This window comes from Elephas maximus, chromosome 26 (genome assembly GCF_024166365.1).
Source record: "Elephas maximus indicus isolate mEleMax1 chromosome 26, mEleMax1 primary haplotype, whole genome shotgun sequence".
In the NCBI taxonomy this organism is placed as follows: domain Eukaryota; kingdom Metazoa; phylum Chordata; class Mammalia; order Proboscidea; family Elephantidae; genus Elephas; species Elephas maximus.
The window spans coordinates 46354981-46369114 of record NC_064844.1 but is presented as its reverse complement, the minus strand read 5'-3'; the positions used below and the strand labels follow the sequence as shown (position 1 = coordinate 46369114).

The following is a 14134-nucleotide window of genomic DNA, read 5'->3' as shown; positions in this document are numbered from 1 at the left end:
TGGTTAGTAGTTGAGCATTTAGCTGTTTATGCCACCCAGAGACTCCTAAGAACTGGATAGCCCGTTACCATCAAGTCAATTCCAACTCATAGTGACTCTATAAGACAGAGCAGAACTGCTGCATAGGGTTCCCAAGGCTGTAAATCTTTACAGAAGCAGATTGCCACTTTTTTCTCCCACAGAGCAGCGGTGGGTTTGAACCGCCAACCTTTTGGTTAGCAGCTGAGTGTTTAGCCACTGTGCCACCAGGGCTCCTTAAGAACTGGATAGAGAGACTCAAATCAGTCTTCTACAAGGCAGAATGTGATGTGCCATGAAAGCAATGCCAACAAAGCATTTATTGAGCATTTGCCAAGTGCTTTTACGGTGCTTTTCTAAGCTCTTGACATGTTGTGTTCTCATTTAATCTTCCTAACATGAGATAGGTATTGTGATTTTATCCATTTTACAGAGGAGGAAACTGAGACACAAAGAGGTTAGGTAACTTGCCCAAGGTCACAGTTAGAAAGTGGCAGAGCTGGGATTCGAACCATGCATCCCACCTCTAAAGCCAACACTCTTAACCACTAGGCTGAACTAGGCAGGTCACATGGGCGGAGGGACCTTTATTCATTTTCTTTCCTAAGAACGAGAAAGTGACATCTTGTGGAATATGAGGTTGGGAAGACCTTTTCGTCAAAGGGCTAAAGGCTATAGCAGGCTTCTGATCAGGTCTTTTTAAATCAAAACTCTGTGGGATCAGATTTAAGGTTGTTCTAGGATACAAGACTGGGAATCCTTGCATCCCCTTTCTTGTCCCAAGGAATCCCTTCTTTCCCTTTTTACACGATAGTGAACATAATGACATAAATGTGATGTTGAGTACTGAATAGCGCTTATGAGCCAAGATAGTTAGCTGTACTCTGAGGCACAATAATGCTCCTACAACCCTGTTAGTCACTGGTTGCAAAAACCAGAGAGCGCAGGTGACTTGTTCAACAGCAACGGCTCAGAGAAAGATAGAATATACGCTACAAGCCCTGAGCGCTCATCCTGGATACACGTCCTGCTAAGAGCCTACTCACTATCTCTCAGGTCATAGGAGTATGATTGCTCTCCACACTCTGATTTCCGCGAAACTTCTTTCCCTCACGTTACAAAGTGGCATTTCTTCCAATTCCAGGTCATCATCCGAGGGTGTTTTTAGGAACGGCAGTGCTAATCAGGAAAGTGGCCTGGGTTTGGAGATGGCTTTTTCTCCCCTTTTTTCCCCCCCACGTATATCTCCAATAGTCAGACTCTCAAATACTTAATTCTGACTTATATAAAATCATTCTGCTTTTTTAATCTTATGTCTATCCTTCACTTGCAAAATAGCATGCAAGCATAATTTTTTTTTTTCAAAATCTGAAGATCTTTAGCATATTTCAAAATGTTAACATGCTTTCCTGCTCCAGAAATACAGGTGGAGTATAAACACGGACAGCTCAGGTCCTGTGCAGTGGAGCCAAGATTTCAAACTGGTTCGAAAGCCTGGGGACCAACATATTTGAATCACATTACATATCCTGGCAACCAGGCTAAACAACAAAACAAGCCTTATCTTCCTATCCTCAGGGCTTATCACAAACACACCATTTGGTCTGTGAGGGGAAAGCTGAAGGCATCAAGCTGAAATGGAAGCAGAAGTAGAGATATTACAATAGCTAGCATGGGAAACTCTGGTGGCTTAGCGGTTAAGACCTTAAGGCTGCTAACCAAAAGGTCAGCAGTTCGAATCTGCCAGGTGCTTCTTGGAAACCCTATGGGCAGTTCTACTCTGTCCTGTAGGTTTGCTATGAGTCAGAATCGACAACAGGCAGGCAGACAGGCAGCTTAACTCAGAAAAGCCATTGGAGAAGGAAAATATGTAATGCTTTTAGGTAGATTAAGGTGTAACTATCCCAAAATGAAGGCCGTGTATCACTTGGGATAAGATGGTTTTAGGAGGTAAGGGACAGGATAATAATAAAAGACACGGAAACTCACTGTGATCAAACTATTTTCTTTTTCACTCTTGATTAAATAAGAAGAAGATCTCTATTTGGTGCTGGTAGGTCTTTAACACCTCTCTTATACTTATCAATCTTACCTTCCAACAGAGCAAAAGCAGGCCTCAGGACTCAGCAACTTGACAGGAAACATTTGCTAGAATTTATTTAATAACATTGATTTATTAATTTTTCAGTTATCTTCCATCAATGGTGAGTGACACTGGTTTCCTGCTTTTGTTAGTGATTTAGAACTTTGCCTAGGCCTCACCTGGGAGTTGGAAATGTGGATTCTTGGGCCCTATCCATGATCTCCAAATGTATCCATGATCTCCAAATGTAGATCCCCAGATGCTGGTGATGCATATTAAAATTTGAGAACTAATCTATAGTTTCCATGTTAAATGCATTTACTTACATAGAAAAGGTTAATTTAAATAACATAATAGGAATTAATTCTCAGATATGTGAAAAACCATGTTGGTGATCCAGGCTGTTTGGAAATCACTCAGGTACAGCATTTCGCTAATGTAACTAAGACCTGGGGTTTCATTGCTCCACTGAATATAAGCCACTCGCTGTCTGGGTTGAGAGGAGGGACGAATCACGTAGCGGATTGTGATAACAGTTTTGGCCAGTAGCTTTAAACCAGACCAGTCAACCAGGGCTTTGAAACTTGCTCTCTGTGAGACTTGGCTTCCACACGTCCCCTGGCTCTTACCCACCTGTGCTGGTAAATGCTTCCCAATGGGCCCTGTAGGCGGGAAATATATACGTGTGTATCCAGGTGCAGTAAAAGTTACAAGACCACTTAAATGTAACATTAAAATTTCTGTGGATGTTCTCTTTATGTATTTTTTAGAAATAACAATTTTTAAGCTAAAACACTGACTTTGCTTTTCTGTTTACACCTAAAACTTCCGCGTGACTTGCTCTATCTTCCAAAATCCACTATCAGTTTTTGTACTGGGTGGTGCAACAGTTAAACACACGGCTACTAACCAAAAGGTTAGGAGCGCAAACCCACCCAGCAGCTCTGCAGGAGAAAGGACCGTAAAGATTCCAGCCAAGAAAACCCTATGGGACAGTTCCACTCTGTCACATGGGGTTGCTATGAGGAAGAATCGACTGGACAGCACCCAACACTAACATCATCAACAACAGTGTCACAAAATCAGACTATAAAAAAATTACTAATACCTGATAGTCACTCACCTCATATATGAATGAAAATAGTTCCAATATGAATTTTGATCGATATTTTTGTTTTCCTTAATGAGTTTATTCATCAGTGATGTGAGTGACTTCTTTTCTGAATCAGATAATCGTTTTCAAATACTGGAAATATATTCTCTCCATTTTTTGTGCTACTCGCAATGTAACAGCTACAGACATGACATACTTTGACATTTAATCCGCGTGATTAACAGGTTCCATCCCTTCGTTAAGTCTAGACAACTAACAAAATAATAAATCAAGCCTTGATTTATAGTGTTTGCGGATTTGCACAGTATAAATACTCCAATCATGCCTGATTTCCAGCTACCGACTTGACGTAAACTCCCAGAGTCGGGAAGAGACGTACAGCAAAACGCCACTATGTCCTGTTTCCCCTGCACAGATACTATAGGCATAGACAGCAGGGATAATGGCCCTCCACCACCACTCGGTGGGTGTCAGAGTAGAACTGAGCTCCATAGGGTTTCAATGGCTGGTTTTTCAGAAGTAGATCATCAGGCCTTTCTTCCAAGGCACCTCTGGGTGGACTTGAACTTCCAGCCTTTCAGTTAGCACCTGTGTTGACCATTTGCATAAATAATGCTAGAATAAAGTGATTAGGAAGCGAGGAGTTTTGAGCATTTATTACCATTGATTTTATATATAACTTACTGAATTGTAAGTCTGTATAATTTAATTTTTAATGATGACTGGGTTTAACGTAGTAGATCTTCCTGTGTTTAACCTGCTCACAAAATTCCTGAAAATTTAACCATCGGCTCTTGTGAGCCATTAGGAGCAAGCTACAGCTCACCACTGCTCCTGGCCACTCTGTGTAGCTACACTGCCTACCCCATTTGTCCACCAGGACACCACCGCCCCCTTCCTATCCACCTCCCTGCCCACATAACCCATCCTGCTAGGGCCCCAACCTCCAAGAGTGAGGAAGAAAACATGGACTACTGATCACAAGGCAGCTGGGCAGATAATGAGGATATTTCAGAGTCAGTCACGTTAGCTTTGGGGAAAACAATTCCATTTTCAAGGGTCTTAAGTTGCTGGACTGGTGAAGGTGACATCATTAAATACTGATTAAGGGCACAACTCGGGGCTGTGCTTCCTTGGCTTGAATCCCATGCTGCCTTTCCGTAGGCTATATGGCCTTGAGTAAATAACTCAATCTCTCTGTGCCTTAGTTTTCTCATGTAAAATAAGAATAAGGACACTTGCCTTATACGGTTATGAAGATTAAATAAGATAATGAACATAAAGCTGTTAGCACAGTCTTGGCACAGAGTAAGTGCTTACTGAACGTTAGTTATTGGTTTTCGTAACGACTTTTACAAACTCATTTGTTGACTCACTTTTTACATGTAGAAAATAATATACAGCTAGTATTTGCATGTATGTAAGGCTCTAAGGTCCATGCATAGCCTGATGAGAGTCTCACAGTGACCCTGAAAGGTAGCCGTCATATGATTATCATTCTCCACTTGTGTCCTCTGCATTTTATGGGCAGGGACTGAGACTCTGAAAGGGCGATGGGGTGCACAGCCTTTGGCTGTCAAGAGCCCTCAGCTTCTGTTAAGGTCATTTTGTCGAGCTCTTTATAGCCTTTGGGGTCCCTGGGTGGTGCAAACAATTAACAACCTTCATTGCTAACTGAAAGGTTGGAGGTTTGAGTCCACCCCAGAGGCATCTTGGAAGGAAGACCTGGCAATCTACTTCCAAAAATCAGCCATTGAAAACCCTATGGAGCTGTTACACTCTTTCACACATGGGGTCACCATGAGTCAGAACCAACAACAGCTGTGGTGTCTCCATCTCTTTGATGTTGTTTTTCACAGCCTTTAAGCAGCAAGGGTTGGAAGAACTACTATTGGATATGAGCATCTTGACTTGGGATTTCTTTACCCAGTTGATTAGATTGGACTATTTTTGCATAATTCTATAAGTGAGTATTTAGTATAAGATAAAAACAGTAATTCCAGAAACCTAGTGATCTGGGAAAGGAAGCAGTTTTTTTCTCCCCTAGGCCACTGGCTAGGAGGCATCCCATTAGGCTGCACTGAAGACAATGAGTGTGCTCTCTTCTTTCCCTTCCTCCACAAGGAGAGGGGAGACAATGACCTGCTCCCTCTGCACGTTGTATGAAGGGATCAGAAGCTGCCCCTCTTGCTCTGGGGATAAAGTTCAAACCACAGACTTTCTCCTTATATTCACAATTGTGGCCAGACTGGTTTTTCAAAGGAAATGAGGGATGATCAGGATGACAGAGATGAACACATTGGGTAACTCCTTGTTTGAGGAAGGTGTGGGGAGATTGGCACTTTCCTACACTGTTGGAAGGGCTTACAAGTTCTCTGGAAGGCGATTTGGCCACCGTTCATCCAAATTACAAATGCATAGCCTTTGACTCAGCAGTTCCACTCCAGGAATTCATCCGACAGAAACACTCCCTTGTGTGGAAAATGAGGGGTGCATGAAGTTAGTCTTCGCATTATTATTGTGATATATGGAAAGACAGGAAACGATCTAAATGTCCATCAGCAGGGGACTTCAAAATAAATCCCAGTACTTCCAGATGAGGTAATACTATGCAACTGTTAAAGATAACGCAGTAGGTCTTTATATACTGATATAAACTAATTTCTAAGATAGATGAAGTGATCAAAGAAAGGGGGAATGATTAGATATATTTATTTTTAAATGTATTAAATATTCCTGGAAGGAGGCATAAGACACTGGAAACAGGACAAGTGGGTAATTAGGGCACAGGGAGGAAAGGAAACTTTCTACTACATATCTTTTAGAGAATCTTTTGAATATTATTCCATTTGCATACATTATATACTCAGAATAAATAAATGTTGTATACAAGTTGATAAGGAGTCTGTAGAAAAAGAGGGATTTAAAATCTGACAGATAAGTTTCTCCTGAGTTCAAGGCAATGGAGTGGCAGTTAAAAAGGGTGAGAGGGAAGGTCGGGCTTTAAGCTCGTGACTCATACCTGGTTATACTGAGTCCTGACTCTTCACAGCAACAGGCGGGGGTGGCCCGCATGGCCCAGACCCAGGAAGAGAAGCTGGCCGCTGCCCTCAGGGTGGAGTTACACAACACTTCGTGCCAAGTCCAGAGCCTCCAGGCCGAGACAGAATCTTTACAGGCCCTGGTGAGTGCGCCAGAAGAGTCCTGGCATTTCCCGTGTCAATTTTAACTCTCAGCTGTTGGGTTCCAGTCATATGGGTTGTTGTTTGCAAGGCAACTTGGTTTTCTCATGAGTTTTGAGGCCTAAAATATCCTCTGACTCCCAGGGAGCATCTGAGACTGATGTACACAGCAGGAGTAGTAGACACTTTATCAGGCTGCTGTGAATGTTGGCTGCTAAAAGCCCACAGGTGCCCCTTTTAGCTGCCCCACTTCTCCAGAGAATTGCCCTCAGCTAAACAAAAGCCAGCTGGCCCAGGAAGTTAGGCCCTGTCCCCAGCCCTCAGCCGATAACTGACTGACCCAAAACCCAAACCAAACCCACTGCCGTGAAGTGGATTCCAACTCATAGTGACCCTATAGGACAGAGTAGAACTGCCCCATAGGATTTCCAAGGCTGTAAATCTTTATGGAAACAGACTGCCACATCTGTCTCCCACAGAGCAGCTGGTAGGTTTGAACTGCTGTCCTTCCAGTTAACAGCTGAGGCATAACCACTGTACCACCAGGGCTCCTTCGACTGACTGACAGGGGTGTTTAAAAGCCCAGCCCACTTGCCTCAAAGTGCAACCAATTCTACAGTATAATTCACATTCCAGAGCTCTCCATGGAATCAAGCAAATGCCATACTCCAGCTGAGACCACATCCTTGCTCAGCCGTTCCCCTGCTTTCCTTGCTTCAGCTTTCCTGAGAGCACTTTCTTTACTAATTACACATACCAGAATCCCTGTGTCAGGCTGCGCTGCTGGGAACCCAATTTAAGACACCTAGTAAGCTCCTCAGGCTCAATGTGGTTTGCAGGCAGGTCTCTTGCATTATTAATAATACAGAAATCCACCCTCTGATCTCTTAAATGGACTGAAGTTCTATTAGGATATCAAACACTGCTCCTTCTAGATGCCCCTTCTGGGGACCATTTGCCCTGACTCTAACAACAAGTTTGTTGGTGTAAGCAGGAGGGTGTGAAGAGGTTGGTCCGTGTAATCGTGGTGCACCTGAGACTGGCTGGAGTCCAGTGAGGCCAAGTAGCTCCTATTATAGGACCACACTAGCCTCTTTCATCAACTTCAAGTCTTAGGGCTTCCGCCACCCCCCAGACACCCTCGTCTCAATTCTGCCACCTAAATAGGCTCCATCACCAAACCGCCAGTCCCACCTCCCACTAGGACCATGGACTACCATGGAGTTAGCTCAAGTATTCATTCTAGATGGTTCCCCTCAGATGAACAATCTTCTTGCCCTCTGTTGTCAAAATCATCCCAGTACCCCTCAGTTCCCATTCTCCACTCATTCTGCAATTCGGTCAGGGTTTGGTGGGGATAGCTCTGCTGTGGCTGGAACATGCAAGGATGGCGTCTTCAACTTACATGCCTGGTGCCTCGACTGTGTGGCTGTCTCTCCCTGGCTGTCTCCCTCTCTCTCTGTGTCCTCTCCATGTAGCTAACTTGGGCTGCCTTGCAGCATAGTGGTCTTCCAATCACTGGGCTTCTTACATGGCATCTGGCTTCCTTCAAAGCATGAGCACAAAAATCTACCAGGCCTCTTAACACCTGAATAATATTACTACCACCATATTCTGTTGGTCGAAGCAGTCCTAGCACCAGCCCTGCTTCTACAGAAGAGAAATAAAGTCCACCTCTTGATGAGGCCTCACACTAAGGAAGAGCATGCGGGATGGAGCTAACTCTTGTAGCCACCCATGGAAATGTAATCTACCACAGGATCAGAATAGAATTTACCTCAGAAAATCACTGGGGTGACTAATTAGATTATGCATGTCAAGCCCTTAGCACAGAGCCTGGCACAGAGTGAGCATTCAATAAACAGTTTATTATTTATAGTTATCTATGTAAATTTTTTTATGTAAATAGGTAATACATAAATCATATTATTTATATCTCTATGTACCTATTATATCTATATATAATAAATGCAATTATCATTATAAAATTATTATTATGACCAGTGGTATAGTAACCCCAAGTTGGCCTCAACCAGCTGGTCACCCCACTAAAACTCCCAGAAACCTCATCCTGTTAGAACAAAATAACAAAAACTCACACCCCAATCAGAAGACTTAGGAGTAGCGCCATTATGGCTGTGCTTGGGGCTCAGGATGGGCTGCTCTGGTCACTGAGCCTGGCAGCCAAGGTTAGGAGCCCAGACTGAGCCAGAATAGGTAGCAATCCCTGCTACAGCTTCCAAACATGGCAGGGATCATCCAGCCATCCCTGTTCTCCTCAGTCAGAGCAACCTGTGCACACACAGGCCCCTGCAGCTTATATAAGCCCCAGACAGCCGAGCTGGTAAGACTTTTGGCCGCCTTTGTCAACAAGACACCGTTTATATTGGCAGCCAGGCACAAATAATGGTGTTTGAGGCCTACTGAGTTCTGTGTTCAGTCAGCTCAAATCAGGAATGTAATTTGAGTCCAGGAATCACCGATGTTCACTATTTTACTTTCTGGAGGGTTTAGCAATTCAAGATGTCCCTTCAAATCTCCAGAGACCTGGGGAGTAAGTATGTTTCTGTGATCTCAGTTTGCTCGCTAGTACTATCCATGTCTTTAAAGAGGCCATGGCTAGAAGATCTGCAACAGTGGCCTGATCAGACTCAAGCTCAATCATCTCTGTGAAAACCAGGCCTCCTCTGTTTCTGCCAAAACATCAGGGACTTAGGTGGGGAAGCTGGACTTTGATTATGAGGATGGGAAAAAAGAGATATAGGCCCTCCGATAGGAGCTTCCATGAACTCCCCTTGGGCAGTGGGTCCTAGGTCATCAAGGGGAAACTCCAGGCCAGCAGGAAAAGTCACCTAGAACATGGAGCAAAAACCGTAGATGGTCGAGCCAACCAGGATTCTGTGAAAGGCCTTTCCAAATCACAGGTGTTCCATGGGTCCTACATCAACAACCAAGAAATGTCCTGAGAAACAAAGGGAGAAAATCCAGGGAGGTTGGAACAAATGAGTCTCAAAGTCCACGTGACCACTTCTGCATCCTCACGGCTACAGATGGGTTTTCAGATCCCACCAGTCAAATTACAGCCCTGATCCAAATACTGACCTGGATTTACTTCCTACTGATCACATTTTGTCTCCTATAAATGTACCAAGGATGGGAATCTGACTCAACATCCTCATATCCTATGGAATTTAAGATTTAAATAATATGCTTACCCTGCTTAATAGCAGCGTAGACGCAAAATGGTGTCATGGCCAAGAATCTTCCACATGTACACATTGGCCACAGTGGTCAGAAGGGGGTGAAAAATCTCCTGGGCAGCGAAGTACAGAAACTTGTTTAATTAAGACTTGACTCACTCCAGTTTAGAAGGATATGTATTTGTTTCTTATGTGTTACATAAAAAAAGCCAGCTTGGTGGTTATAACAGTGATTTTTTCATATTCTCTATTTCCAAAACTTTCTGCAAAGTCATAATAATACTTTTAGAAAAGGGAGTTTTTACAGTTTAGTGGAGTTTTTTTAAACTTCAAGAAAAAAGTTTTTTAAAGATAAAAAAAAGTATCAGCTCTACAGTTTGCAGGGCATGGTATATGGGAAGACGTGAAGAACAATAAGTCACTGAGGAGATTTCCAGTCCAGTGGGGAGACAGAGAGGTAGAGTAGTAAGTGTAATCATAGGTGCTGTCATTCGGTGCGACCTGCATGCACCACGCCCCTGCTCTGTGCCAGGCCCTGACTTGTGCACTGGGGTTGAGACTTGGTCCCTTCCTTCAAGGAGCTCACCTTCTGGAGGAGACACACTCCTAAGCAAATTCCATCCGCTGTGAGAAGTTCAAGGGCATTGCGTGTACTTGGGGAGCCACAGAAACGCAGAGGAGGGGCTGGCAGGGGTAAGGGCCAGAGAATTTCAGGGAAGGTTGCCTGGAGGAGTTGACCCCTGAGTTTGGCCTTAGAGATGAGTAGCAGTGAGCCAGATGAAGCTGCTGGGAGGAATGGAAGAAGATGGTGCAGGCATAGGGAAGAGCACGGACCCAATGAGTTCAAAGACTACAAGTGTTGACACTACTGTGAGGTAGAGAGTGAAGATGGCAGATACTGGGGCCAGTTGTGTGTATCATGTTAGGGACCCTGGGGAGCTACTGATGGGATCTAAGGGGAGAAGATACGAGCACAGACTTGACTTTAGGCAGAGCACTGTGGCTGCTGTGTGGAGAATGCAGCAGTAGGAGGAGACTAGAAGCAGGGAGCTAAGCTAGGAAGCCACTGTGTTTACCCAAGTGAGAAAGACTAAGTGTCCAATCCCAGGCCATGGTGGCTGGAGAGGAGAGGAGGGGGAGAGTGTGAAAACGTCTCAGAATATGCAAGGATGAATACACAGTGATGGTAGAATTTGGGAGGGAAGGAAGGGCAGAGGTCAGGGACACCTCTTTCCTCAGGTTCTAGCTCAGGTGAGTTCACCAGCAAAGCACAGACTAGGAGGGGTCAACAGGTTCAGAAGGAACCCAGTGGCTCCATTTCAGATGCTTTTGAGGTGTCCGTGGACTGTCTAGTAAGAAGTTCAGTAGCTGGTCCACCACTTGGGGGATAGATCTGTACCAGAGGAGTCACTGACATAGATTCAACCATTAAAGTCATGAGTGTGTCAGGGACCAAGTCAGCCCAGTGAGAAGTAGGCTCAGCCTGGGGCCATGGGAAACCTCACAGTGAAGGGGCAGCAGAGAAAGAGGAACTAGCACAAATGTGCTACCAAAACATGAAAAAAAAATTAGGTGACACAATATAAGGTCCCAGTTAGAATGCGGGGGGGGGGGGGGGGGGCGGATATAGGACAAAATTCATAAAAAAAAAAAAAAAGACCCTATTTACTGGTTTGGGAGAGACTAGAGGAACCCCCAATACTATAGTTCTTAGACACCCTTCTAACTTGGAACTGAAGCCACTTCCGGAGTTCTCCTTTCAGGCCTATAAATAAATAATACCACAGGTGACCAAAAGGGTAACAGCTGTCCAAAAGCAAAGATAAGAAGGCAGGAAAACCGGAAGAATGGAAATAGGGAACTCAGGGTGGTAATGGGGTGAATGCTGACACATTGCAGGGTTGCAACAAATGTCAGGGAACAATTTGTGTATAAACTATTGAATGGGAAAACTAATTTGCCCTGTAAATCTCAACTAAAGCACAATAATAATAATAAAATTGGGTGAGTGTATAAAGGCTGGAGATAATCATTCCAACTGTGGTATCCTGGGAGGTGCGCTGGAGGCAAAGCAGGTTAGCTGGATGATGAATGAGACTTCCGCAGTGAGGGCGTAAGGGCTCCCGGGGGCGGAGGTGAAGAAACCAGAGGCAAAAAGGCCCAGAGGCAGTCTCAGAGAGCAAGAGTTCTTTGAAGAAACACCTGCAAACTCTCTCTCTCTTTTCCTCACCCCTTCCTTTCCTCCCCGCTCTCCCTCTCATCGAAAGGATCGCTGAATCGGACCAAACCAGAGTCTGGCCTCCCAAGGAGGATTCATTATTTCCCCCACCAAGCCGCCTAAGATTGGCCCTTGTCAGCACGCATAACTGGCAAGGTCCTCGTGCTGGGAGAACTGGCAGCGACCAGGCCAGCACCACACGCTGTCACCGCGCTGCACACCTCCCTGGTCAGGCCCGGCCCTGCCTCCCGAGGACTTACACGCCGTGTTCGCTCTTTTGTAGAAACGAGGCCTGGAGAACACCCTGCACGATGCCAAGCACTGGCATGACATCGAGCTCCAGAACCTGGGCGCCGTGGTGGGCAGGCTGGAGGCGGAGCTCAGGGAGATCCACGCGGAGGCGGAGCAGCAGCGCGAGGAGCGCGAGCACCTGCTGGAGCTGAAGTGCCAGCTGCAGAAGGAGCTCGCGGCCTACCACGCCCTGCTAGACAGGGAGGAGGGCCGGTAGCCTGCTTTCTTCTTTAATTATAAAGGGAACACATACTCGTGGTTTTAAAAATAATTACTTTTTCAGACTCTATAGAAGCATATAAGGAATGCCTGGGTGGCTAGCAAACGGTTAGGCTCTCTAGCAGAAAGGTTGGCTGTTTGAACCTACCAGCACCCGGGAAGAAAGGCTTGGCGAGCTGCTTCCAGAAGGGCACAGCCATGAAAACCCTATGGAGCACAGTTCTATTCTGCACACGTGGGGTCATAGGAGTTGGAATTGCCTCTGTGGGAACTGTTTTGTTGGTTTTAATAGAAGGAATTAAGGTAAAAAGGAGAAACCACCCCAAACTTCTCTCAAACGTACACATACACATTCCCACAACCTAGCTGTGTCTGCCAGGATTTTTCAATTCACATACAAATATATATATAGTCATAAACATGCCTATACATAACACAGGATCTGTTAGGAATGTTTTCAGCTGCATAAAATAGAACCTAATTAATGGGGCTATAAACCAGTGCTCCTAAAACTTTAATACCCACCCGAATCACCTGGACTTCATTTCAAAATGCAGAATCTGCTTCAGTCAGTCTGGGGTAGAGCCTGAGATTCTGCATTTCTAACAAGCTCCCAGGCGATACACTCTGAGTAGGGAGGGCATAAACCATACTTATTAAGAGTCCCAGTAGGAAGTAGTCTAAACCCACTGCCATTGAGCCAATTCTGACTCACAGAGACCCTACAGGAGAGAGAGAACTGCTCCATAGAATTTCCAAGGATTGGCTGGTGGATTCAAACTGCCAACCTTTTGGTTGGCAACTGAGCTTTCAACCAGTGAGCCACCAGGGCTCCAAGTGGTCTAGGGCCACTCAGTGATTTCGCAAAGCATTCTAGCTCTTTGTTTTTATCTTTCTGATAAGCTACTCCTGGTATATTGGCTTTCTGTCTTCATTTGGGCACCCCGTGGTTACCAAATGCCAGCCACGGTTCCAGACATCACATCCCCATTCATGACAAGTAGAGGGAAGAGGCTTCAGCAAAAAGGCTATGCCCTGAGGAGCTCTCTCCTTTTATCAGTGAAAGGAAAACATTTTAAGAAGTCCTCCCAGGACTTTTCTTTATATCTCATTGACCAGAACCTGGTCACAGGACCACACCTACCCGCAAGGGAGGCTAGGAAAGCAACCACTTGGCTTTTCCAGCCTCTGTAGTGGGGGCAGGCAAGGGGTTGGTGAGTGGCAGTTGGGTTGGCCAACCAAAGAGTCTGCCACAATCATATATATTTATATCAATGCAGTTTGTGGTTTGTTTTGTTTTGCTTTGCTTATTGCGTAAAGATTCCAGGACCATATGCATCGGCCTTGGGGCTTGACTTCCTTGCCAGCTCTTTCCAGAAATTCACACATTCGTTTTTATCATAGTTCTATATCTGTAAGGCCAGAGAGCCACATGGAAGTAACCTAACCTTTCAAATGGAAAATGTGTCATCCAGCTCCTTTCCAAATGGCTTTTTATTGGATTGATTTCTGTTAATTATAAAAGCCAGATGTTCCTAACAAAGCTAAGTTTTTCAGAGGCCTGTGAGCATCTGAATAAATAAGCAAAGTTATTTTAAACAAACGCAGAAATAGCGTTAGGCTGAATTTCCTTCAAGAACGCAAGTACTCCATTAAGTGAATGCCTGCTATATGCCAGCAGTCTGTGCTATCTTCTCTCCCCCAAACCCTGCCACGACTGCATCATTATCCCCATTTTACAGATGAGGAAACAAAGCCTTCAGAGCATAAGTCATTTGCCCAAGGTCGCATAGTTAATAACCATGGAGC

General features: G+C 44.8%; 1 protein-coding gene across 1 annotated transcript in view; it reads left to right on the top strand.

The window, feature by feature from the left end:
• BFSP2 (beaded filament structural protein 2) overlaps positions 1-12323 on the top strand; it is an 85513-nt gene extending 73190 nt beyond the window's left edge. The window contains exons 5-6 of the mRNA XM_049870165.1: positions 6268-6399; positions 12099-12323. Coding sequence (XP_049726122.1) covers positions 6268-6399; positions 12099-12323 — 357 coding nt within the window. The remainder of the gene's footprint in view (positions 1-6267; positions 6400-12098) is intronic.
• Positions 12324-14134: the final 1811 nt, after the last annotated feature.